Source organism: Pongo abelii, chromosome 6, assembly GCF_028885655.2.
Source record: "Pongo abelii isolate AG06213 chromosome 6, NHGRI_mPonAbe1-v2.0_pri, whole genome shotgun sequence".
NCBI classification, from domain to species: Eukaryota; Metazoa; Chordata; class Mammalia; order Primates; family Hominidae; genus Pongo; species Pongo abelii.
In genome coordinates, this window is record NC_071991.2 from 113,658,688 (window position 1) to 113,686,548 (window position 27,861).

Genomic DNA, 27,861 nt, shown 5'->3' on the forward strand with positions numbered 1-27,861 from the left:
GTTAGTCCAGGAAACATAAAATGGCATGCTTGCACATGAACCATTGTTTAGGGTGGGGGAAGTGTATTTAATTTTGCCTTAAAGGAAATCTGCATGATCCACAGGCTATGCAACTACCAAGGGAATTAGTTGGTAGAACAGAATTACACCTGCACAGAATACAAATTTCCTGCCTTTCATGGGAACTATGTTGATGTTTCAGATATGAAATACATCTTGTTTTCTTTATTGAACCTCGAGAAGATGTCTCTTGTTGGTCATTATTTTATGGCAGGGGAAGTACATATTCCTAAAGACACAACCGAGTTTCCCTTTAACCATCATTAGTTGTGCTGGCCATTAAGAACCAGACGCTTTTACTTTCAAAGAGACTTAAGTTTTGATGTTGTATATATGTTCTTAATATTCTATCTCATAGCAATTTAAAGGCGACATTTTAAAAAGCTGCATTCAGTGTATAAACTTCTCCTGATCCCAGCAAGGATGTTGCGATGATTTTATGTAAAAAGGTAAGTTGTGTCTAGATATGGCAGTGGCTCATCTCATGCATGGTGCAGATGTCAAACACAATTACATTTTCTTATTTGCAATGACTAACAAAAAGAAGCTGAGCCCAAGCAGTGAGAAAGCAGGAGACTGGGGGGACAAGAAGCAAAGGAAAAAAAGTAACATGAGCACCCTTCTCCCTGTCCTGCCACCTGCTCCATGCTGGGCTGGGCTACGATATCTCATATGCCAGCTCCACAACTCCCAACAACCATTTCTGTGCATAGTGCTTCCATGTGTGATGACCCAATCAGGCTCAGGTGTGGACTGAGTAGTTAAATTATAGCCCTTGTCCCCAAAGAGTTTAGGGCTTAGTGGGGAAACAGACACGTAAACAAACCTGAGTGAGGTCATGTAATCAAAGGACAGGCCACAGTCAAGCACAAAGAAGAGAGTTCTCAGAGGTCTCCAAAGCCGAACATATGTTCACCAGGAACAGGGTCCCAGCAGAGGGAGCAGCAGGAGCAACCAGAGCCTTGAGGGGTCCTGGCCTGTTCTGGGCACCAGCAGTGGATCAATGTGGCCAGAGCCAGGGATACTAGCAGAAGCCAGATCAGCAGGGCCTTCCTTGTCCAGCAAAGGCATTTGTCTCGTTGTAGGCCACAGCGACCCACAGACGGCTTTTTAGGCCAGAAAAAAAGCCATTAAAAACGGAGTCATGTCTCTTGTTGGTCATTATTTCATGAAAGGGGAACTACATATTCCTAAAGACACAACCATTTCCTCTTAATCCTCATTAGCTGTGCTGGCAATTAAAAAACCAAAAGTTTTTACTTTCAAGAAGATTTAAATAACTTTTGAGGGTGTACATATGTGCTCAATATTCTGTCTCACAGCAATTTAAAAGTGAAGTTTTGAAAAGCTGCATCCTGCACTTATCAGAACCATATCTGATGAGATATCCCCTTTAAAGGGCTCTCGGTGCAATGGGGCAAACCAAGGGGGTTTGTGCAAGTGGGAGTGAGACAGGAGATGGGGTGCTTCTTCCAGCACTCCCTATAGGCTGACTGGGTGACAAAGATCATTTTACTGACACCTCCAATGGCCCTATGAGATGGGTACTATTATTATTATCATCATCATATTCCTTTTGCAGATAAGGAAACTCAGGCTTAGCAGATTGCCAGAATAACACAGGCAGGAAGTGGTAGAGTTAGGGTTTGAACCCAGGTAGTGAAACTCCAAAGCCCGGATTCTTAACCGCTGTCCTCCAGTGCCTCTCTGTAATAAGTCATGATCCCAGAAGCCATTGGTGTGGCCACAATATGGAAAGAGATGACGGTGTCCTCACACTGGGTGAGCAGCTTATGGTGATTCCAGACACGATCTCTGTTGGGAGTGACAGGTATGAGCTTCTAGGATCAGACCCTAGATCTTGGCAGGTGGTTTGAGGAAGGAGAAGGACCAATGTAAAACCCCAGGCTTCAAGGAATGTGGATGCTGGGCAGGGAGGATTAAGCCCCAAAGACCAGAAATGGGGTACAAAGGGCAGGTGTGGCCAGAGTAGAACTAGAGTAGAACTTCCAGTGACTAGAAATAGAACTAGACACGTTGCAGTGGTGGATAAGGTTGAATCGCTTAAATCTTTAAAGTGCCCCTGATCACCCAAGTTGGCCAGAGACCCTGGGGTGGGGCTGATTCTGTCTGGATATACAGGGAGGGGTAAGCATGAGGAAAGGAAGCAGGTCCTGACAGCTACTTTGCACTAAACAGCTCCTTTTAAGGTTCTCAATTTGCCTGCTCAATTCTACAGACATTTGTGGGACCACACCAATACATTGTAAAAGCAGGAAACAATTGAGAAAAACCTGAGTTTTATGTTGGTAGGAGAAATGCCTATGGAATATGGCAAATTGTTTCTCTGAGACTTCCTCCCTAGTAATTACATATTTGTTCTCAAAAACAAACGCCAGAAGGAAGAAACAGATTTAATAGTGCATTTTAGAAGGCACCATTAATCTCTAAGAAGAACAATTAAAATGTCTCAGCAATCATGGTTCACTGTATATCTTTTCTATCTTCTTAGAAGTAATATATGGCTGGAAATGGGCATACCAAAATATGTCAAGGAAGTGGAACTGCGTTCATTAGATTTCACCACTAATTATTTTGGTTAGCTTCACAGATCTCTCTTCCTTGCTTGTTCTTGAGAGCGAGGCTTTTTAGTAGGAAGAGAAATTGTCTAAAACAATTAATAACCACAAATTCACCAAACTATTTTGGGTAAGTCCCTCTATTTCTCTAGGTCTAAAGCTAGGAATAAGAGTCATTCTCATATAATGTTCTGTCCCAGAAAGGGCATTGTATTAGTCTGTTTTCACGCTGCTGATAAAGACATATCCAGGATTGGGTAATGTATTTAAAAAAAGAGGTTTAATGGACTCACAGTTCCACATGCCAGGGGAGGCTTCACAATCATGGAGGAAGGTGAAAGGCACATCTTACATGGTGGCAGACAGAATTGAGAGCCAAGCAAAAGGGGAAACCCCTTATAAAAGCATCAGATTTCGTGGGACTTATCATTACCACAAGAACAGTATGGGGGAAACCACCACCATGATTCAATTATCTCCCACAAAATGGGAAAATTATGGGAACTGCAATTCAAGGTGAGATTTGGGTGGGGACACAGCCAAACCATATCAGGCATTAAACCAATATTTGGGAAGCACCAGCCCTGCACCAGGCACGGAGCACGTCATGAGTCCTGCCGCACCACAGCCTGCCTGACAGACCTCAGTCATCCGCTGGAGCTTGCCTCTGACATCTGGGCCTCCTCAGAATCAGCCATTTCTTCTCCTTGCCCCCACCATCCTTTGTTTTTATCTCTGCTGTGGCATTCACCAAAGCCTTCCAACCATTCTGCGTCACTGTCCTTCAGTGTCCTCTCTCCTCTCCCTTCCTTCTCTCCTCACTTTGTGCCTGTGTCCTTCAAGCAGGGCGATGGCACCCTCACCTCTGTGGCTGCCCAGTGCCCCCATGCAGAGTCAGACATCAGAAAATAGATGCCGAATTCAGTTGACACTCTGAAATTCTGTTTAAAGTAAGTTAATGTGTGCTTTGAATGAAAAGACACTGGGATTACATTATTGAGTGTCTTTCTTCCTTTGCCACTTTTGTCCCTATTGGCCATATTTGAAAACCTTGTTGGAAAAAAAAATTCAAGAACTTAAATAAATTCAAAAACATTTAGTCTATTTACTTAGGTGAAGAGAAAACATATTCTAATATGTGTGTATATTTAAACTATTTGTTATTTAGACTTTTTTTTTTAAGTCTCCAGGTTTAGGAGGACACAAATACATCTCTCCTAAACCTTCCAGTAAGCAAGCTGTGGCATCCAGATGATTTCCTGGGGTCATGGAGGATGAAGCTAATCTCCTAGGTGTCTGGCAGACAGGACAGGCAAATTCCCAGAATGCCAAAATATACCATCATCTGCTGTTTGACATTGCCCTTAAGTCCAGAGTGTGGAGGCTGGAGGCTGGGTCTCTGGCTACAGGAGAACTCCCCTGGCAAGGGAGGGGTGAAAGGACTGCCTGTTGAACCCCCCATCTATCCCCGCACCATGGCAAGATTGAGAGGAATGACTAGATCAGGGAATGGCCTGAAAGAAAAATCCGAAACCTTCCATCCCTGGACGAGGCCACAGCTTTGAGAAACCCAAGCCTTTGCTTCCTTCTCTTTGGCTTTACTACTTCTAGATGCAAATACACAGAGCTCTGAGATTTTGTGTGCTGGGAGGTGATAACTGTTAACCCACTATTCCAATAGCACAGAAATTTCTCTTTGCCTCAGAAGTGGTTTCTCATAGATCTCAGATTTCTTTTCAGGAAAAAGAAAAAACAACAACAATAACAACACATTAATGACTCTGAAAGAGTCAGACACCATTAATTCCATTATTGGTGTCTGTGCCAAGTGAAATGAACGTCAGCTGTTTTCTCAGATATGTTTCCTTCTTTTGCCTCCTATAATAAGAGATGATTTTACTGTAATAATATAAGACTCATTAATTTGACCCCAAATAGCTTTCCTATCAACAGGCTAAATGTAAAATACCAGGATCGTTATTCAGTTGAGAATAGATAGAACTAGGAAGTAGCCATCAAAAAAGAGTGATGAGATGCATTGTGGATTTGGGGTGTGACTTGGTATCTAACATACAGCCAGAATCACAGTCACAGCACACTTAATATTTTATCAGAAACTTGCGTGAACAAGTTAAGAGGACTCTCAACTTAAAAATGACACCAATTGCAATGACCTTGTTAACATTTGTGATAAAAATAATAGCAAAGGGATTTAGACAAATTACAATAGCCCATAAAAATAAGATAAAGTTTAATACAAAGTAAGATGATGTTAAAAGACTTGAAATAAAACAGATATATTAAGTAGGCAACACATAGGTAAGCATATAAAAATAAGAAGATACCAGGATAGAGTTGTCATTTTTGTGGGAGCCTGTGATGTGGAAAACCAAGATGCCTGGTGAGTATAATGGATATGGAAACCCCCCTTGTAATAATTCCACAGCTCCAAGGGGCCAAGGTCTCCAGGTTGAGTCACTTTTGTAAACACGCGCATAGATGAATCCACATGCCATACCTCCTTGAGTAAGTGGGGACTCAAACTAGGTCTGTCAATTGTTCCAGAAAATTAAGCATCTAAATAATTTAATGATAATTTAAAAGAAGCACAATGAAATATTTCAAAGAATGTCACATACAAGATTCTCTACCTCTTCTGCTATTGGTCAGACTCATTCAGAATAGGTTCCTGCTTTGATCTTAAGAGGGAGGTAGAGATTCTGGAGAAGCCCTAGGGAAGAGCAAAAGGAAAGGAATAAGGAGCCAAGAGGAAACCCCAGGTAAGGCTGAGGAGGGACTCTTTCGTGTAGGTGATTTATTGGAAGGATTGGAAGGAAACATGGAATGACAGTTACCTTTGGTTATTGTCAGGTTATTATGAGACTTACAAGCACTGCTCAGACGCAATCAGCATTCAAGATAAGAAATAAGAGGAAAGGCTAGCACACTTAGCTTTTTACTTAGAAAAGTGTTAGGTAGGCTGAGCATGGTGGCTCACTCCTGTAATCCCAGCACTTTGGGAGGCCAAGGTAGATAGATGGCTTGAGGCCAGAAGCTTGAGACCAGCCTGGACAACATGATGAAACCTCATCTCTACAAAAAAATACAAAAATTAGCCAGGCATGATGGCATGCACCTGTAGTCCCAGCTACTTGGGGGGCCAAGAAGTGGGAAGACTGCTTGAGCCCAGGAAGTTGAGGCTGCAGTGAGCCATGATTGTGCCACTGCATGCCAGCCTGGGCAACAGAGTGAGACCCTGCCTCAAAAAAAAAAGTGTTAGCTGACATGAGAGAAGATCTTCCAAGTGATAAGAGTGGCGAATCCCAGGAATGTGTCACCAGAGGTTATTTTGTAATAGTCATGTGTTAAATTCCTTATTTGTCTATATAACTTCTGAAATCCTTCTGCCTGTACAGTTATAGTTTGGTGCATAACAGCGTTCACACACAGCCTCATAATTAAACACAGACATACATATGAACACTTTCCCCTATGCCAGCAGGATACTTGGTTTGTTTAGGGGCAAAGAGGAATTGATGTGGCGTTGTTTCAGTCAGTGGTTGAAAATGCAAGTGGTAAACATTGAAAAATAGAACACTGCAAAATGCATGCATTGTATATACCAAAAGGTCAGCATGAAGCATTATCTGTATGGCAAGCCTGCCCATCCACTCCCTCCTACACATTGCATATTCACACAGTTTTGCAGCTTGTATAAACCCCTATTGTGATAGAAACTCATGAAAGAGTGTGGCCTCTGCGAAAGCTGGCCCTTCTGTGAATTTAGACCAGTGGTTCTTCACCTTGGCTGCAAATCATCTGGGGAACATTTAAAAACACTGTTTTAAACACCCCAGCCCTAGAAATTCTGATTTAATTGGTCTGTGGTGGGGCCCAGAACTCTGTATTCTTTTTTTAAGGCTCTCAGGTGCTGCTAATGTATAGCTAAAATTGGGTCTGGTTTAGACTCTCAGAATTTCTTAATAATAAAACACTCTATCATGACAAGACTTTCAGGACCTTAAGGGCCACAGTGGGGTAGTTATCATTTCACTAGGTCCTCATCTGGGGAGGTCCTTGGCATTTTTACTGGAATATGATATTTGTCACTCAAATTTCTATTTCAAAAAATTCTTTCTTGCACACTGCCTTAGCAACTGCATGAGATATACTTTGTACATAGCACAAATCTCATATCACTTATGTAATCCAGCTCTGTGGTTCCTTCCTTTCCTTTGCCTGTTTATTTTTAATTCTTCCCAAGAGGAAGCTTAGCCAGTTAGAACACCAGAGTATCATCCCCCTCCCCCTTTTCCCACCTGAGTTCATGGCTTAGACATACTAGGAATGAAGCTGACAACATGCACTAGTTTTTTTCCAAATCATGCAGCAAAATTCCCAAAGTGCCAGTGGCCACAGAGATCTTCACAGGGCCCAGGGACAGGCAGACATCATTCTTTCTCCAGCTCCTGGCACAGAAAAGAGACCTTAAGTTACTGAGAAGATACCAGTCACTCCTCAGAGCAGACAAGGAAACTGAGCCTCAGAATAAAGGACTGAATTTCAGTCCTTTCTTGAACATGGACCTCCAGGTTATATTGGGCCTTGGAAAAGGCACTTACACTCTGGACAGTAGTTTCTTCATCTATAAAATCAAGAGGCAGAAGCAGACAATCTCTAAGTTGCCTTTATTTATAAAATTCCGAGATTCCACTTGACCAGTATTCATACAAGAGTTGAAGCCTGTAAGAGTGCAGAAAGCCCACGCAAAGAGACAGTGGAAGACCTCTCATCAGTAGTATTTTTATTCCCCTCTTCCTAGGTTTTACCAGTCGGCATCCTAACTGTTAATATACAGACTGTGGTATTTAATTAAATCATTTTTGAAATACTGAGCTATCAACAGATGGCATGCTGAATGCAAAAGGACCACAAATAAATATTTGGTACTGAAGAAGATCAAGAGCTGGAGTTCATTTCCCATTCTGATCTGGGCTCAGAACTCTGTGGTCTTCCCTTTGATCATCCTTGCCACCAAACTGGCTGTATGTGTTCTAAGATGGATCAGAAAATCAGTTCCAAAGTTGGCTACAAACTTTCAGGTTTGGATTTTGTTTTGTTTTGTTTCGTTTTTGCAACCAGCCAGTTCATCTTAGTTCACATGACAGAGAAGTGCATAATTACTTGCAACTTTAGTTAGAGCAGTGGCCTTAAGAAGGTCTAGCTAAATAAAAAGTGCTCAGACTTTCTGAGTGCTGACAGTTGTCAAATTCACCTAGTTCACATGGCCCCATTTCTATCGTTTTTTTTTTGTTTGTTTGTTTTTTAACAGCCCATCTGTGAGCAATAGGATCAGATGACTAAGAGCTACAGGGCAGAAACACTATTAATTAGAGTCAAATTTTCCCGTTACCCAGCTGTAAAGAGTTTGTTTCTCTCTGACCCATATAAAGTTTAGCATTTAGGCCCCTGCATGATTTTAATTCCATCACTTAACACCCCAGCCATATGATTCTGAAGGTAAACATGAAGGCGTTTGAATTCCAGACCACCTAAACATTCTTAAGGAAATCATCATCTCCATGGGCAGAGCTATGCCAAAATCTGTAGGTTTTAACTCAAATTTCTTGATAAGCAAAAACTGAATTAATTTGTCTTCCATTTTGTTCACCTTTTTGCCAAAATTATGCCTGGATTAGAATAAATAAATTCAATCAATGAATGCAATCACTAATTCTTACGCCAGATAATAACACATTCAGAATTCTCCTTTCCCTGGGAGATTTTATCAGGTTAGTGTTCTTGTAAACAGGAGAAAGAGAAAAATATCACTTAGTAAATAGCAGTATTCACTAATTCATTCATTTATTCAACAAATATTAATTTACTACCTACTACATTCCAGGGAGCTTAGAGTCTAGTATCAGAAATAATAACCACACATACACATACACACACACTCCATTAAATAAGGATGTGATAGGCTAGATGAAAAAAATAAATAAATAAAAGGTCCAGGAGAGAAAAGAAGGTGGGGGCTAGAAAGAAGTCATTGAAGAAAAAACATTTAGGTTAAAACATTATGAATAACTCAAAGTGAGCCAAGTGCAGAGTGCTGAAGGAGTGCTCCAGGCAAAATCAATAGCAAATGGGGAGTCCTTGATGTAGAAAAGGGTTTGAGGATTGTCCTGTGAGAAATACTCAAGATTCCAGTCTGAATTCTACAGGTTAGTGATTTAGAGAGGCAAGCATGAAAATGACTTCCTCTCTTACCTTAAAAGTAAGACAGTGCACCGTAGAAGGAGATCACCCTTCCTTGGTAATGATTCCTGAGTGAGCCTGAGAAGCCAGAGGCCGTCTCTATTTTATAGGCGCTGTCCCCTTTTCAGTTACCCATGGCCAGCTCATTGACCTTCTCCTGGTCCTGTTTCCTCATTTCACTTACTCCGTCCTCAAAATGTAGATGCTTCATAAATATTGGATAAATGAAGAATGAACTCACAAAGTCACAGTACAGCAAGGCAAAAGTGCCTGCAATAAATAAACAAGCGTTCTAGGCTAGAAATATTTCTCAACTTCAAATTGTATCTTATTACATTGTATTCTTATTGTCTAGTGTGGTAGTTCTCAATCAAGGGAGAGTTTTTTTTCCCTTCCAGGGGATATTTGGCATTGTCTGGAGATAGTTTTAGTTGTCACGATTTGGGAGATGCTTCTGGCTCGACTTGGGTAGAGAAGCGGGGATGCTTATAATCATCCAACAGTGCACAGGACAGTACCCCCACCCACACTCCAGTAATGAAGAATCATTGGACCCAAAATGTTAATGGTGTCCAGGTAGAAAAACCCTGTTGTAGAGGTTGGGGACTGCGTCTTGACAGCCACATTATACAGCGTATCAAACAATTCCGTATAATGGGCTGTAATTATCCTTGCCTAGACTTTGCAAGAACCCTAGTGTATATATTTTTCCTCACTTGCCAAGCAATGTTCAAACCTGCAGAGATTTATTTCATTCATTTTCTGTGTGTTTAGTAAACAGACTAGAAGCACTGGAGGAAAAAATATTCCAGCAATGAGGTAAGACGAAAGCTATTAGTAACCCTAGTTTGACTTAGCTGAATAGTAGGAAACAACCTCTGCCATGAGGAAGTGTTTTGTAGAAACTGAAAAGACGCTAATGGTGTTTAAAAAGCTGTAGTTCAAACAAATGTGCATGCAGACCAATGGGTAGCCTGAAAATGATGAAGACATTTCCGTTTCTTGTGTCTTTGATAGAAAAGAAAGAACTTTTATTTTCTTTAGTGTGGCAATCATTCAGATTTGTCCCATGACATGCCCAGAAGTTTGAAGAATAACAAACTCCCAAGTGTAAACACAGAATTTAGCGAGGAATCCAGGCCTCTGGATGAATCCCTGTAATTGTATGTTTGGATAAAATAAGATTTTCATACATTAAACAAGGTAGGATTTTTCTATCTGGGACAGAACTTTCAACACTTGGAGGGGTTGTGGTTATTTCTCCTGAAAGATGGCAAACATGAGTGCCCCGAGTTATCCCTCCTCGCTGTTCAAGTTCGCTAACTAATCACCCAGTATCCATGCTATCTCTGGCCCTTCTGTGGCCTATTTTTATACTGTTCACTGTTCAATGTCACTTGTTTGGTAACACTCAACATCAACATGTGCTACCAAATTGACACCAGAGGACAAAAAAGAATCAAGATATGTACAGCCTGCTTTGTACTGAGCCAGCTGCCACTAGATGTTTTTTGTGATAATGAACACGTGAGGCCATGTGGACACGACAGATGGCTCCGGGTTCCCTCAGACGGCTCACAGCCAGCTGGTCAGCAGTGCAGTTTTAGATTCCCACGTGGGAACCCCATATAAAAGAATATGCGGCCGGGTGCGGTGGCTCACGCCTGTAATCCCAGCACTTTGGGAGGCCGAGGCGGGTGGATCACAAGGTCAGGAGATCGAGACCATCCTGGCTAACACGGTGAAACTCCGTCTCTACTAAAAAATACAAAAAGTTAGCCGGGTGTGGTGGTGGGCGCCTGTAGTCCCAGCTACTCGGGAGGCTGAGGCAGGAGAACGGCGTGAACCCGGGAGGCGGAGCTTGCAGTGAGCTGAGATCGCGCCACTGCACTCCGGCCTGGGCGACTGAGCGAGACTCCGTCTCAAAAAAAAAAGAATATGCAGGCCAGGCGTGGTGGCTCATGCCTGTAATCCCAAATTTGGGAGCCTGAGGCGGGTGGATCACCTGAGGTCAGAAGTTCGAGACCAGCCTAGCCAACATGGTGAAACCCTGTCTCTACTAAAAATACAAAAAAAAAAAAAAAAAAAATTAGTCAGGTGTGGTGCTGGGTGCCTGTAATCCCAGCTACTTGGGAGGCTGAGGCAGGAGAATCGCTTGAACCCGGGAGGCAGAGGTTTCAGTGAGCAAAGACCAGGCCATTGCACTTCAGACTGGGCAACAAGAACGAGACTCTGTCACACACACACACACACAAAAAAAAGTCTGCAGGCTACACAAAGAGGTATGAAAATGTTCCAGAAATCCCAAATCCTATCCCTGAGGATCATTTTTGGTGCCTTCCAAGGGAATGTGTGTGCATTTTCTACAGCTTCCCTAAAAAAGCATCACAAACTGGATGGCCTAAAGCTACAGAAATTTCTTGGGAACAAATTTCATGATTCTGGAAGCTAGAGGTCCAAAATCAAGGTGTCAGCAAGGCCATGCTTTTTCTGAAGGCTATAGGGAAGGCCTTCTTTTTCTCTCCTAGTTTCTGGTGGTTTGCTGGCAATCTTTGGCATTCTGTGGATTGCAGCTACATAACTCCACTCTGCCTCCATCGTTAATGGCCTTCTGCCTGTCTGTTTTCATATGGCCGTCTTCGTATAAGGACGCCAGTCATATTTGATGAGGGGTCCACCCTACTCCAGTATGACCTCATCTTCACTAACTACATCTGCAATGACCCTATATCCAAATAAAGTCAAATTCTGAGTGTCTGGGGATTCGAACTTCAACAGAGCTTGTTGAAGGGGACACAATTGAATGCATAACAGGATGTAAACTAGAAACGGGTATCTTTTTGTCAGTGTAGGAAGATTCAGCTTAAATTTTCAAAGTGTAATACAAACCCCAGGAAAACTCATACTCCCTCCTAAGAAGAGCAAAAGATGGAGAAACCCGATGGTTACCTTCAAACAAAAGGAAAGGAGGAATAAGATGAAAAGGAATTAATCCAAAGCAAAGAGAGTGGCTTATATGGAATGTTGGTGCAACTTTCTCTGACACACCTGTGCACTCATCAGCTGGGGCATCATCTCTCTGGGGTACATTTGGTCATGTGTGCCTCATGGTAATAAACTCCAGAAACCTCATTGACTTGCTAGAGATAAGCTCATCCTTCTTGCTTGCTTAATGGCAGAATACAAAATAAGCAGTCACTGACATGGAACGATTTCAGGAATGCCAAAAGGTTCTCCTTTTCCAAAATACCTCTTCCATCTTCCCAATACTGTTACTGACGTCCCTGACACCTCTCCACTTCTGGTTGAGGCACCTGGGCCAGAGCTCCTGATGTAGCTCCTGATGTAGCTCCTGATGTAGCAGGCAGTGCCCTAAACATTTTGCATATATTAACTCATGCCCAGAGCAACAACCCTAAGATGAAGGTACTATCATACCACATCTTACAGATAAGAAACTTAGGCACAAAGGGGTTTAGTAGTTTAGATGAGGTAACCCTGATGAGCAGAGATTCGAACCCAGCCTCCATGCTATTAACCAGGATATCATATTGCCTTTCATACGTGCTCTTCAAAGGCAACACAGTAATCGATTATCACACTCACTCACATCTGAGTGTCACATTTTTCAGATCCGCTCCCCTAGCAGAGAATGAAGCCTAAGGCATCCTTGTTTCTCAAAGTGTCCTCCCCAGACCAGCTGCATCAAAATGAGGGGATGAGGTACAAATGCCTGGACCCTGCCCTTGGAGCACTGATTCATGAGCTCAAGGCCCAAGATTCTGCATTTTAACAAGCATCCCCAGAAATTTCTTAAGTATACTAATGTATGGGAACCACTGACACTAAAAGAATGGAATAAGGGGAACGTACAATGTTATAGTAAACCAGGAAAAGCCAGAAAGACATGACAACACAGTGAGGACTCTGGTAGCCAATGGTCAGTCAAATGCCCAGGGTCCCTGGCCAGAAGAGAGTTAGGTTGCTGAGGAGTAAGATTGATGCCGAATGTGGAGGCTTGAGAGCAGAAGGAAGCCAGCCAGCTACAACCTCTTGCTTGGATCACACACCGTTTCCTTGGTGGAAATGGTTATTTGCAGAGTGAAAGGAGGAATGTTTTACAGTTTGGACGGCAAGTATGGATGTAGACAATAAAGAGCAACCAGAGTCCATGGGTTCGGAAATCCCCATGTGTTTCTGTTTGAATGAGAGGCTTGCATAAACAGAACAAGGAGTTTGGGGTGGGGTTAAAGAGAATGGTGTGATTGAGGGAGAGCTGAATGAGGAACTGAGAAAGCAAAATCCTGCATTTGGTTCAATCACTGATTACAGCCTCCCTGAGGCTCAGTGTCCTAATCTGTAAAATGGGGGAAATAATACCTGCCTTGCAGGTCCTCACACACAGGGCGTGATGTGAATCCACTGAGGCATATAGCACTGTGTAACATGAGTTATTGCTATTCCAAGGCCTGTAAAAGGCTCTTGCCTTGGAATATATCTGCCACACCAAGGCCTGCCGTCCATTAATGACACACAAAGGACACTGGAGATAACGCTGTCCCTTTTTCTATGCATCCCTCCCACCCGTGCCAGAAAAGAAAACACAGTCACCTGAAGTCATTCTAAAGAGTATGCCTGCCACTTTTCCTGCACAGACACATATACACAGACACGCACATCCACAGACATGCACATACACACACACACGGAAAAACACAAGGAAAAGTGGAGGCAAGAGGCACCAAAGAACAAAGTCACTTTTCTCCTCTGTCCCTTCCCCAGCAGGGCTGGGCCTGGGCTGCTTCTCCTGCCTCCTCCCTTAAGCTCCCTCCTCATCATATTCCAGTGCATGTCCACCGCTTTGGGGCCAGGTCTACACAACTGCAGTGATTCAGATCATGGGAGAAAACCCAAACAAGCACAAAACATGCTTCAACCTATATTTTCTAAATTGTTTTTCTTTAAAGGTGAAGACTTCTGAGCTTGAATTATCCCCTTGTCAGTGGGCTTTCCATGCTGTCCAAGTGACCTAAGTGATAATCAACCTCCATTTCATTTTGAGAATGGTTGTGGTATTTTAGAGCTATGGTGAATAAGAAAGTCATTTAAAATAAAACGATTTTTATTTATTTATTATTTTTGTTTATTTTATTTTAAATGAATATTAAATCATTTAAAATAAAATAATGGGATAAAAGAGGATGCTAAAAATAATAAATATATATATCAAAGTGTGCTTGTAATACCAGGCAAAGAATTAATAAGAGATAATATTATCATTGGTGAAATGTTATGTATGGCTACATCCTTTCGATGAGCATTTATAGTTCCTTTAAAATATGCCTACTGAAGAAATATTTACATGCTAATTAACATGTGCATAGTACCACTAGGTATTATAGAGGATACCAGATGTTTGTAGTAGACACAGACCTTGCCCTAAGTCCTGGTCTTGATGTAGTCACATTTTAGTCAAGTGACCTTCCTTCAATGGGAAAATAAAGGACTTTACAAAAGACGTAGAAGACAATTCTTAATATAAAAGTGATCTAGATCTTCACAAGTTTGTGAAGAGAAGCAGATGAGTGAAATAGAACACTATCAATGTAAAATATTCTGAGGCCTCTGTAATGACTAGGAAGCAACAAGAGGGAGGTCATTTCAGAGAGAGAGGCTCTAGGTTCCAAGCTGGATTCTCAGGTCAGTGACTGCAGGTCCCCTCCACACCCATCACCCCACACCCTAAAACCCTCTTCAGTTGCTCACAAAGGTAGATAAATACCCACATTTTTGCCCTCTTCCATCTTGAAACCCTGGAAACCCTTGCTTCCGCCAGGGAAGTTTACTTAGTATCTGTCACTCCAAGGGAACCAACGTTCAAGCCAAAGAATAAGAGTCAATATTCCTACCAGAGGTTTACATTTTTCCCAGGGGTCTAGGTGGATATCCCTGGGAACCCCCGTCAACACAGGCATCTACAGTACAATCCAGGCCTCCTGTGTTCAGTAGAGGCTGCAAGAGCACTGCAGCCTTTTCCCCAGAGGTGCTAGTTGGGCCCAGTAAAGATTGCTCCTGAGAAAACACATAGGTAATAGAGCAAAGTTCCTATGTTCTGGTAACATTTAATTGTGTTACTTCGCAACCTCCTCTGCACCCACACACTCACATACGTTTATTCCACCAACTTCAAAGGAAGGTCAACACGTTAAAAATATGTGTGGGAACAAAGAAGGGAGTTTGAAATTGGTCTAAACCCTCTCTCTGTATAACTGGGTTTGACACGTACATTAGGATTTTACAAGTATGTATTTAATCTTTTTTTAAAAAAAGTGTTTACGTAGGGTTTAGAATAATGACAATAAATCAACATTTCTATTGTCCATTTGTGTGTTTTCATAGTAAATAATGGTCATTTATCCTTAACCAGTAATACATATTTATGGGTTTAAATTAGCAAAAGCCTCTCAAAAAGTAGCTCCACTCATTTATCCACCGGTGTCCAGATGCCATCCAGCACATGAGGAGCTCCCAGAAAGGAGCAGGGAACAAACTAGGGCTGTCAGGAGTGGAGGAGAAAGAATGGCATATGCAAAAAGGAGCTGTAATGAAATCCAAGGGAACATGGCACACTCTAGTCTTTTGCACAAGACAAAGGGCAATCCTGGTAAAAATACAGATCCCCAGGCCCCATCCCAGAGAGTCTGATCTGATTCTGAAATGGGGCCAAAGAATCAGGATTTTAACAAGCACCTTCACCAGGTGATCCTTTTGCTGAGAACCCCTGAGAAATGAGAACCCTGTGCTAGTGCTGAATGGAGCATTATTTTCCAGAGATGAAGTTTGGTGATCAGTTTTCCAGATGGAGCTGGCCCTTGGTCTTTGGTACATACCTGGGTATAAATCCAAGCCACTTCAGATATATGGGCTGATATTTCGACCCAAACACTATCTATAGCCTAAATTTTTTCTAATATTCTGTTTGTTATGAATTGTAGAAAGTTGTAAATGCTGTATTTCCTTCTCATCTATTTCTGGACTTTGTCACACGACCAAATTCAAGGGCATCTGATAGACATTTATTGCACACATTTTTCTGTAAACATGAAAACTGAATTGTCTAATAGAAAAGGGCAAGGAAGTAGAAAATAAGAAATCATCATCAAAAGTGGTTTGTTTTGGAATTATATTAATTGTCTAGCTGCATAACAAATCACCCCCAAAATTGAGTCGCTTAGAACAACAAACATTGATCCTCCACAGTTTCTGTGTGTTAGGAATCAAAGTGATTTAATGTAATGATTCTGCTCAGGGTCTCTCAGGGGCTGCAATCCAGGTCTCGGGCTGGGGTCCTTTCAAGGCTGAGCTGGGGAAAGATCCATGTCTAAGCTCACTCACATGGCCGATGGCGGGATTCAGTTCCTCTTTGGCTGTCAGACTGAGGGCCTCCATGTCTCCATGGTTGTTAGCCAGAGCCCTCTCTCAGTTCCTTTCCACATGGGCCTCTCCACAGGGCAACTCACAACATGGCAGCTGGTTTCCAGTAGAGCAAGCAAGTGAGAGAACAAGAAAGGCAAGCAAGGTGAATGTCCCAGTCTTTTGTAACCTCATCTCAGAAGTGTTACCCCATCACTTTTGCCATGTTTTATTATTTAGAAGCAAATCACTAAGTCCAGCCCACACTTAGAGGGATGGCATTACACAAGGGAATGAACACCAGCAGATAGGGTCATTGAAAGCCATCTTAGATGCTGTCTATCGCATCTAAGTGTGAGTTTTCTAGATGAAAAGAATATATTAATTTGTTTCAGTCTTAGTTGATGTACCATCCCATTTGTGCTTCGCTAAAACTTGTATCAATGTAAAGCAAACATTTTCTGATACAATTTAGGTAGTGTACTGTGGTAATAGAGTCCAGTAGTGTTGGAAAGATATGTTGAGGTCAGAAATTAAGCTCATGTTTCTAAAAGAGGAAATGTACGACTACTATGCAAGCCAACAGGAAAGAGTGTTTTAAGAATGCTTTCTGCTACAGGTGACTAAAAACCTAAACAGCTGTGGCTTAAAAATAAAGGTATATCTATGTCACATAAGTAAAAGTCTAGGGGTGGGCAGCTGTTGGCATTGCTTCAGTAGCTTGATAATGGCAAAAGCAGCATCTCTTCTATTTCCTTGGCCTTCTAGTCATGCATGTCACCTCACAATCACAACACAGGCAACACCTCATATTCTAAGCAAGATGAAAAGGGCAAAGAATTATGCCATATGCCTCTGTCTCTTTTCAAAAGGAAGAGAAAGCTTCCCTGGAAGTCTCCTCTAGCAGATTTCACTCAGATCTCATTGGCCAGAACTGAGTCACATGCCTGCCTTAAACCAATCACTCACCAAGAAAACTAACATTATCATGGCAAGTCTAAACTAACTGTGACTCATCTCTGAAATCAAAAGATTATTACCATTACCCGAATCCATCAGGATCCTGTTGGCAGAGAAGTGGGACTGTAAATTTTGAGCAGGCAACAAACAAGTCTTCTGTAAACTTCTTACGTGTTGTTTTTTATGTGTTCTATATATCCAGTACAATCACAATTTCCAATAACAGTCTAAAAAGGTATTTTCCAATAGAAACAGAATGTGTAAGATCATTACTTACGAAATCCCAAATGTACTTAAGGTTTCCTTCTTGAAAATTCCTTATTCAAAATAAAATGTCCAGATTTTGAAACCCAGAAAAGATTCTATATTTTAAAAATCCTGTGCACATGTAAACTGTTTTTCAAATATTGCCTTCAGATACATTGAACAGAATGAAATCTTCTGAGATTTACTACATCAGCCAAGTATTATCAAAACAAACAGGACAGATTGCTTTTCTTGACGTCTGCTGCTTGATTTGTGTTAACTCATGTTTCTGAAATTGTAGTATCATAAGCCAATGCTGCACAAAGGTATTTAATGTCATTTATAAAAATCTAGTAATGTAAACTGTTAACTCCTTATAAAGCATCTGTTGACACACAAAAATATCACTGAAGTGCATTTATGCTTTTCTTCTTTAGGTCTGCATAATAATTCTCTCCAGAAGGCCAAGTTGTTGCATAAATTACAGAACAGAAAGTTGGTTGTGGGAGGGGTAGCTCAACCTCATCTGAGGCATCCCACTCTAAGAAACTAATGGCACCTACACCTCTTGGGCATTGAGTTTTTAAGCCAATTTTTAATTCTTGTTCTGCTCAAATTCTAAGTGAGCACATAAAGTGCTGCTCCAAGCAAGACCAGCCCTTGTAGAAGGGCAAGTGGAGTCAGTCCCCTAGGAAACGGGACTGGGGAGTGATCGTTTCAATGAGAGATAAATCAAACTGATGCTAAATGTGAACAATGAGCCCATTAGAGATTGTGAGAAAGAGGCACCATCATCCACTCAACAATAGACCTGTGGGACCTCTTGATAGCCTGAGGATGTTTAATTTCAGGTGCAGGTATCCAGAATGTAGCAGCTAGACTGATCAAGGATGTGTGATGATAGCAAGCAGTAGTGGAAGAGCCCAGGAGAGTTCCTAAGCCTGAATTGCAATCCTGTGCTGCCATAAAATGGGAAGATATACTTGTTCCAGTCATCTGACAGCTTTGGTCATCAATTTCTCTATCTCATATGTGACTCTGTTGCTTTAAGAATCACTTTAGCTTTAAATATCTATGAATCTGCTGAAGCAGCTGTGCTTTGATTGATGTGGAACTCTGAACTCCCTTAAATACAAAGACCAATTATTTAGCCGAGCTTTGTTGGATTCAGTGCATGAATCTGAATACATGTCAAAATATACTTGGATTTGTAAAAAATATTCCTTCCTGGTTTTTTCACCGTAGATAGATGTACAAAAATGTCCGTGTTCACACTGTGGAAAGGACATTTCTCGTAAACTCACACAGAGATACCTTTCAAGTCAATGCCTTAGAAGCAATGAGAGATTTAAAGGAGACCTAGAGATATGAAAGGAGAAGGCAGAGAAGGTACGTGAGGAGGATGATGTAACTTCCTAGGGAAAAAGTATGAAGCATAAGGCTGGACATAGACCTGGGAATCAGGAAATTAAAGTTCTAATTGCAGCTTTTCCATTGGTTCACTTGAGATCTTGAGAATGTCTGTCTCATTTTAATCATTCTGGGCCTCAGTTTCTATATCTGTCAATTAGAGTGAGAGTCCCTGGCTGGGTGCCCAGGATTGTGAGAACATACCATTCACAGCCATAAAAATACAATCAGTACCAATAATGTACTAGTACCAGTACCTAGGATGCAAAACATCCTAGGTACTAGATGTCCTAACTTAAAGTGGAAACATTAACCAGAGTAATTCTTTGAATGATCAAACTGGGAATATTTTAGGAAGCATATCTATCTGGGTGAAAATTAAGCAAATAAGACAATTGTAAAGGCTTGTGGTCTCAGGAATACAAAGGCAAAAATGCCCAGACTTGAAATATGACAAGTTCTAGTTTTGTCACTTAGCATCTCTGTGACTTTGGATAATTTCTTAACCCCCGGGAGTATTCTCATCTGTAAAATGGGAATAATGACATGCACTTCAGTGGGTTGTGGTGAAGATTATTACAAATGGAAATTAGCTCTTTTGAGCCACTTGTGGGGTTTAAATTCCCAGCCCTTATGTGCTTTGCAGCTGTTAGTTCCTCTTATTACAATTGTCTATTTAAAAACCTAGTCACAGCCTGGTGCAGTAGCTCACGTCTGTAATCCCAACACTTTGGGAGGCCAAGGCAGGAGAATTGCTTGAGCTCAGGCGTTCGAGATCAGCCTAGGCAACATAGTGAGAACCTCTCATCTCTACAAAAAGCAAAAAATTAGCCAGTGATGCATGGCTGTAGTCCCAGCTATTCTGAGAGCTGAAGTTGGAGGATTGCTTGAGCCCAGGAGGTAAAGGCTGCAATGGGCAGTGATCATGCCGCTGCACTCTAGCCTGGTTGACAGAGCAAGAGTCATCTTTTTCCAAAAAAAGAAAGTTTCTTTTTCCAAAAAAAGAAAGAAAGGGAGGAAGGAAGGAAGGAAGGAAGGAAGGAAGGAAGGAAGGAAGGAAGGAAAGAAAGAAGGAGAAAGAAAGAAAGAAAGAAAAGAAAGAAAGAAAGAAAGAAAGAAGGAAAGAAGGAAGGAAGGAAAGAAGGAAAGAAGGAAAGAAAGAGAGAAAGAGAGAAAGAAAGAAAGAGAGAAAGGAAGGAAGGAAGGGAGGGAAAGAAAGAAGGAAAGAAGGGAGGGAGGGGAGAGAAAGAAAAAGGAAGGAAGGAAGGAAGAGAGGAGAGAAAGACCTAGTCACCAAAAGCAAGAGATTTTTTAAATGCTACTATTTTTTGGGCATTTACTAATCATATTGCTATGCTCTGCACCCATGCTAAGTACTTTAAATAAATTATCTCATGTACTCCTCTAAAACTAATTACTGCTGTGTAAATGGAGGTAGAAAGAAACTAAGCTTTATTTCTGCCTCTATTGTTTCTTTAACCTGCCTTGCTTCCTTTTTCAGCTGCACCTAATTGGCTGTACTTTTAATTTTCTTTTAAACTGCCTTAAATTTTAAAGACTAAAGCAGCAATAACTAGCTGAATATATTTATATAAGATGTTATTTTTGTCATGTTGCTTTCCAACCCTGGAGACCTGCTCTAAATTCACTTGGACGTTTGAGGATAAATCGTGCTCACTAGCAGTTTCTGAAAATGCAGTTTCACTGAAAATACAGGCATCCAGAAATTTAGTAAGCAACTTAAAAGAAAGTATAAGAATTTCCTATGTATTCATTGAAAAATAATTTGAATTTATGCTTAGAAAAATAGAATTATTATTAAGAAATCTTACACACTCATGTTTGTAAATATCTTCACTAAGGACCAACTGTATATATGGTGTAACACTGTCCTCAAAGAACATGCCGGGAGAATTGTTGCAGTTACCGGAGGGTTAAATTTGGCAAACTCTTTTTTATTAACGTGCCGTTTAATTATGAAATAGCATACTCACCTTAGATAAAATTTGAAAACCATTTTTGTAAAGTGGTGCAATATTGAATAAAGTTGATAACTTTCAGACCAGATTTAAGCCTCAAATCTACCTCTCTTTTACCTGGACAACTCATTAGCATTTCTGAACCTCACATTTTTTCTATAAAGTGAGAATACTATATTATAGAGTTATTGTCAGTTAAATGAGAACAGTGTCTGATCATAATAACTAGTCAACAAATGTTCACAACTCTTCCCCTCCTAGGAAAAGAATCTCAAGGCAGACCTGCTTTGGGTCTGCTCTGTAAAGAGGTAGGAATCCTCTGCTCCTGGTAAATTGCTTCCTAACCTTCTTTGGTAATGGACTATTTTTTAATAAAGGTAATGGATCATTTCCCATTATACACTCAAAATGTGTGTACCCATTTCAGGGCAGTCATGGATGACCACTGCCCATCTTTTGACCCCAGATTAAGAACACCTGCTGTAATATTTTAATTCTGCCTTCAAATCCTCTTACAAAACAAAGACATCTTTAAAAAATAAAATCTTTAGGTGTCTTGCAGTTGAATGCAGGAAAACCAGAGCCCCTTATTTTTGATAGTTTTGGGAAGAATGCAGTGTCAGAACACAAACACATAATAGACAATTAAATAATTTGCACAGAAACTTTGTAAAAGTATTGACCTGATTTGCCATGTATTTGCCACCTTTTAAAACACACAAGTAAATGTTTACCCTGTGTCTAGATCCAAATGGGTGAGGAAAAAATGAGTGACAATAAATCTACTTTAAGCTCACTTACATAATTGTGGCCATACCATTTTTTTCACATTACATTATTAGAACATTGGACAATAAGTCAAGAAACAGAATGTTCTACAAAATAAACTTTAAAAATTGGTAAGCATCATGTACTTTTTCCAGAAGACATTTTATTTTGTCTTTTTGGCACTGAGCCAAAAGGTGGCTTTTTGGCACTGAGCAGCTCCGTGGAGTCATGGCAGTCCTCATTCCCTAATCCTGAACCTGCCTGAGTCGCTGCTGGCAGTCATCCACTTGTTTGGATTTCAAACCGCATTAAATCCCCTCCTATAGCTGTCACTGCCAAGCACTTGCACTGGCTCTGTCCTACCTTTCTGTTGGTAATTCTGTTTTTAATCCTATGTTTCAGTGTAGTTTATATAAATCTTTACAGAGGGATAAAACTTCCTGTAATTAATTGTTTGGGTGAACGTGTACCTGGGAGAGCTATTGGGAAAGGAGCCAAATTTGCATTCCAGCTCCTTTCATCCCCACCCTTGAGCTAACCAAGTCCTGTAGATTCTTCCCTTAGCATCTCTGGAACCTTCTTTTCTTTTCTTTTTTTTATGACCACCTTTCCAGTCCTGGCCCTTCAAACTTGAGTGACAGCAACAGTCTCCCTGCCTTGAGTCTCTTTCCTCCTTCTCCCAGTGTGCATACCGTTGTCAAACTCATCTTGATAAACTACTGCGTCGATTGTGGCTACACTCCCCTACTCCCACATCTTCCATAGACCCCACTGTCTGTAAAATAATATTCAGTCTGGCCTCAACCTGTCTTTCCAGCCTTGGTGACACAGGTCTGTTCTGCCTGAGACACTCACTATGACACCCTTGCTTGTTCCTGGGGCTTTGACACGTTTCCAAGGTCCCTTTCTTCTTCCTCTCCAAATCAGCCAATTGCCCAAGCCCTGCTCAAATCTCCCACCTCATGAAGCCTTCTTGATGCCTCCCAGCTCACCATGATCTAATTTCCTGAAGTAATTATGCTGATTGGGCATTTGAAGAATTGTTAACCAATTATGAACTAACTGCCCCTTAAGATTGTATGTGTAGTTGTCTTCAAATGCAGTTGAATTATGTCACGTTCATTACATTGTACTGAGTGCCTCGTATCCTTATCTATGTTTGGGGATTTTACTTTAAGTCAAGAAATTTAATCACATCCATTTGGTTTTCTCTAGAGCTATAGTTCTCAACCTTTTGTGTGGTAGAGAAACACCCAGAGAACATGTTTAAAAATCTCCTGGATTCCACCCTTGAGAGATAATAACGTCCAAGGGGAACCCAAATACCTGTGTTTCAGGTAGGCTTAGTGGCTCATCCTATTATACCAACTCCTCGGAAGGCCAAGGTGGGTGGATTCCTTGATCTCAGGAGTTCAAGACCAGCCTGGGCAATATAGTGAGACTCCATCTCTTAAAAAAAATAATAATAATTAGCCGAGTGTGGTGGCATGCACCTGTGGTCCCAGCTACTTAAGAGGCTGAGGTAGGCAGATTGCTTGAGCTTGGGAAGTAGAAGCTGCAGTGAGCCATGATCATGCCACTGCACTCCAGCCTGGGTGACAGAGCAAGATCTTGTCTCAAAAAAGTAAAAATTAAAAAATCTGTGTTTCCAAGTTCCAAGTGATGCTGATGCTGCTGGTTGCCTTTAAGCATCTCACAAAGAACGAACTCATAAATGCTAACACAGTATATGTCTATGGATACTGAATAGTGGGGTTTTTGTCTCTTTTCTTCTATTCTGTGCTTATGTTCTGTCACTTCTACCTTTTAGATTGACTTTGAAGATGTGATTGCAGAACCAGAAGGGACACACAGTTTCGACGGCATTTGGAAGGCCAGCTTCACCACCTTCACTGTGACGAAATACTGGTTTTACCGCTTGCTGTCTGCCCTCTTTGGCATCCCAATGGCGCTCATCTGGGGCATTTACTTTGCCATTCTCTCTTTCCTGCACATCTGGGCAGTTGTACCATGCATTAAGAGCTTCCTGATTGAGATTCAGTGCATCAGCCGTGTCTATTCCATCTACGTCCACACCGTCTGTGACCCACTCTTTGAAGCTGTTGGGAAAATATTCAGCAATGTCCGCATCAACTTGCAGAAAGAAATATAAATGACATTTCAAGGATAGAAGTATACCTGATTTTTTTTTCCTTTTAATTTTCCTGGTGCCAATTTCAAGTTCCAAGTTGCTAATACAGCAACAACTTATGAATGAATTATCTTGGTTGAGAATAAAAAGATCACTTTCTCAGTTTTCATAAGTATTATGTCTCTTCTGAACTATTTCATCTATTTTTGGCAGTCTGAATTTTTAAAACCCATTTAAAATTTTTTCCTTACCTTTTTATTTGCATGTGGATCAATCATCGCTTTATTGGCTGAGATATGAACATTGTTGAAAGGTAATTTAAGAGAAATATGAAGAACTGAGGAGAAAAAAAAAAAGAACCAACAACCTTAACTGCCTACTCTAAAATGTTGGTCATTTTATGTTAAAGGAAGAATTCCAGGGTATGGCCATGGAGTGTACAAGTATGTGGGCAGATTTTCAGCAAACTCTTTTCCCACCGTTTAAGGAGTTAGTGGATTACTGCCATTCATTTCATAATTCAGTAGGATCCAGTGATCCTTACAGGTTAGAAAACATAATCTTCGGCCTTCTCATGATCCAACTAATGCCTTACTCTTCTTGAAATTTTAACCTATGATATTTTCTGTGCCTGAATATTTGTTATATAGATAACAAGACCTCAGTGCCTTCCTGTTTTTCACATTTTCCTTTTCAAATCGGGTCTAACTCAGCAGCTCGCATTAGGTCAGCAGCCTCCCTGAAGACCAAAATTAGAATATCTATGACCTAGTTTTCCATGCGTGTTTCTGACTCTGAGCTACAGAGTCTGGTGAAGCTCACTTCTGGGCTTCATCAGGCAACATCTTTATCCATAGTGAGTATGGTCGACACTAGCCCGATGAAATGAATTAAAGTGGACCAATAGGGCTGAGCCCTCTGTGGGCTGGCAGGCCTGAAAGCCAGCTTTCCCTGCCTCTCATCAGCTGAATGAGGTCAGCATGTCTATTCAGCTTCGTTTATTTTCAAGAATAATCACGCTTTCCTGAATCCAAACTAATCCATCACCAGGGTGGTTTAGTGGCTCAACATTGTGTTCCCATTTCAGCTGATCAGTGGGCCTCCAGGGAGGGGCTGTAAAACGGAGGCCATTGTGTGAGCCTATCAGAGTTGCTGCAAACCTGACCCCTGCTCAGTAAAGCACTTGCAACCGTCTGTTATGCTGTGACACATGGCCCCTCCCCCTGCCAGGAGCTTTGGACCTAATCCAAGCATCCCTTTGCCCACAAAGAAGATGGGGGAGGAGGCAGTAATAAAAAGATTGAAGTATTTTGCTGGAATAAGTTCAAATTCTTCTGAACTCAAACTGAGGAATTTCACCTGTAAACCTGAGTCATACAGAAAGCTGCCTGGTATAACCAAAAGCTTTTTATCCCTCCTGCTCATATTGTGATTCTGCCTTTGCGGACTTTTCTTAAACCTTCAGTTATGCTTTTATTTTTTTTCATACACTTATTGGAACTCCGCTTGATTTTTGCCTCTTCCAGTCTTCCTGACACTTTAATTACCAACCTGTTACCTACTTTGACTTTTTGCATTTAAAACAGACACTGGCATGGATATAGTTTTACTTTTAAACTGTGTACATAACTGAAAATGTGCTATACTGCATACTTTTTAAATGTAAAGATATTTTTATCTTTATATGAAGAAAATCACTTAGGAAATGGCTTTGTGATTCAATCTGTAAACTGTGTATTCCAAGACATGTCTGTTCTACATAGATGCTTAGTCCCTCATGCAAATCAATTACTGGTCCAAAAGATCGCTGAAATTTTATATGATTACTGATATATTTTACAATTTTTTATCATGCATGTCCTATAAATGTTACAAGCCTGCACAATAAAAATGTTTAATGGTTAAACAGTCAGCTTCATTATTTTTTCCCAAAACAGGTGTTTATGTGTCAGAGTCTGTGTATTTGTATGTAGTGAGCATGTGCATAGTGTGTGTACGTGTTTGTATGTGTTTGTGGGGGGTAATGGTCTCCCACTTTAAAATTATTACAAAGTCACTTAGAATATTTCTGCTAAGGTCATCGCCATTTATGAGTTGCTTCAGATAAAAGTTATAATTAATAACAAAGTTTTTTTTAGCAATTTGCCCAATGTTTTATATGTCATCTAATTTGAGCCCCCAGCAAGCTTGTGTGATGGATGTTAATAGTCTCACTTAGTAAAAGACACAATTTGCATTTGGGGCCAATGCCTTGAACTTTGCCATGCCTTAACTGGGTTTTAAAGAGGTATATTGCAGTCTCAATTTATGTTTGTTGCTTGGCTAAGTTTACATTCGGGACTCCTATATTAGGGTTCTCCAGAGAAACAAAACCAATAGGAGATAGATGCAGATAGATAGATAGATGATAGATAGATAGATAGATAGATAGATAGATAGATAGATGGACGATAGATAGGATAGAGATGATAAAGATAAAGATAAAGAGAGAGATGAAGATAGAGATAGATAGAGATGGACATGAAGATGGAGATAGATATTTACATATATAGAGAGAGACAGAGATAGAGATATATAGGGACAGATAGAGACAGAGATAGAAATAGAGATAGAGATAGATAGAGATAGAGATATATAGAGACAGAGATAGAAATAGATAGATGTACATATAGAGATGGAGCTACAGTTAGAGATAGATGGAGGTGATGAGAAAGAGATAGATGGGGATGATAAAGATATGGATGGAGATGATACGGATAGAGATAGATACAGATGGAGATGATAGAGATACATAGAGATGATAGAGATAGAGAGCAAGAGCTTTATTATAAGGAACTGGCTCACACGATTATGGAGGCTGACAAGTTCCCAAATCTGCAGGGTGAGTCAGCAAGCTGGGAACCCAGGAGAGCTGATGATGTAGTTCCAGTCCAACATCAGCAGGCTCAAGAGCCAGGAAAAGCTGCTATTTTAGACCAAGTCCAAAGGCAGGAAAAAAATTCAATGTTCCAGTTTGAAGGCAGTCAAGCAGAAGGAATTCTCTCTTACTTGGTGGTCAGGTTCAGGGTCAGCTTATTCTATGCAAGCCTTCAACTGATTAGATGAGGCCCACCCAGCTTAGGGAGGGCAATCTGCCTTACTCCGTCTATGAATTTAAATGTTAATCTTATCCAAAAGCACCCTCAAAGAAGCATTCAGAATAATATGTGACCAAACATATGGACACCCCATGACCCAGTTAAGTTGACATAAAAAGTCAATCATCACAGCTTCCAATCCCGTTCCATCTACAAAAATAACTATATGGCTTTGGACAACTTTTATTCCATATTGGTAATAAATAGCTTCATACATCACACATTTAGCCTGTAGTCCTAGCAGTTCGGAAGCTCAAGGCTGAGACAGTAGGATCAATTGAGGCCAGGAGTTCAGGCCAGCCTTGACAACATAGTGAGACCATCAGAAAGAAAGAAAGGAAAGAAGGAAAGAGAGAAAGAGAAAGAGAAAGAAAAAGGAAGGAAGAGAAAGAAAGAGGAAGGAAGGAAGGAAGGAAGGAAGGAAGGAAGGAAGGAAGGAAGGTCTCATACCTTCCCTGATGTGGGTGCTAATAGTCAAGCATTCTATGTTTTAATTTATAATCCATATTTTTAACACTGGGTGGAGGGGAGAAGTAAAGAGAGGCACCCTTAACATAACACAGAAGGCTGAAATCATAAAATAAAAAGGTCATGGCAATAAACACACAAAATATCAAACTTCTATATATCAAAAACAGTAGAAACAAATACAAACAAATGATAAAGACTGATAACAGAAAGCATTTTAATGCATAGCATTATAATATACCTAAAAATAAAGACAGCTTTCATCAATTAAGAAAAAGATGAATAATAAGCAAAGATAGTTCACAAAAAGAAGTACACAACAATTATGCAAAAACTTATTAGTAAAGAAGTAGTAAGAGTTAAAGCAATGAGACATCATTTTCACCTAAGTCTGCAGAGACGGTGAACAAAAGTAATGTCCATGCTGGTGAAGATGCAGGTGAGTGGGC

The 27,861-nt window shown here is 40.8% G+C and overlaps 1 protein-coding gene and 1 long non-coding RNA gene across 5 annotated transcripts in view; both read left to right on the top strand.

The window, feature by feature from the left end:
• CAV1 (caveolin 1) overlaps positions 1–25,713 on the top strand; it is a 38,380-nt gene extending 12,667 nt beyond the window's left edge. For 3 of the 4 annotated variants that reach the window (XM_054558802.2, XM_009243162.4, XM_009243163.4), the window contains exon 3: positions 23,487–25,713. In XM_054558802.2, the coding sequence (XP_054414777.2) occupies positions 23,487–23,828 (342 nt within the window). In that variant the 3' untranslated portion in view covers positions 23,829–25,713. 4 annotated transcript variants of the gene reach the window in all.
• Positions 516–19,995, top strand: LOC134761683 (uncharacterized). The gene is made up of 2 exons (XR_010140744.1): positions 516–19,170; positions 19,208–19,995. It is a non-coding gene; the product is annotated as an uncharacterized LOC134761683 (long non-coding RNA).
• Positions 25,714–27,861: the final 2,148 nt, after the last annotated feature.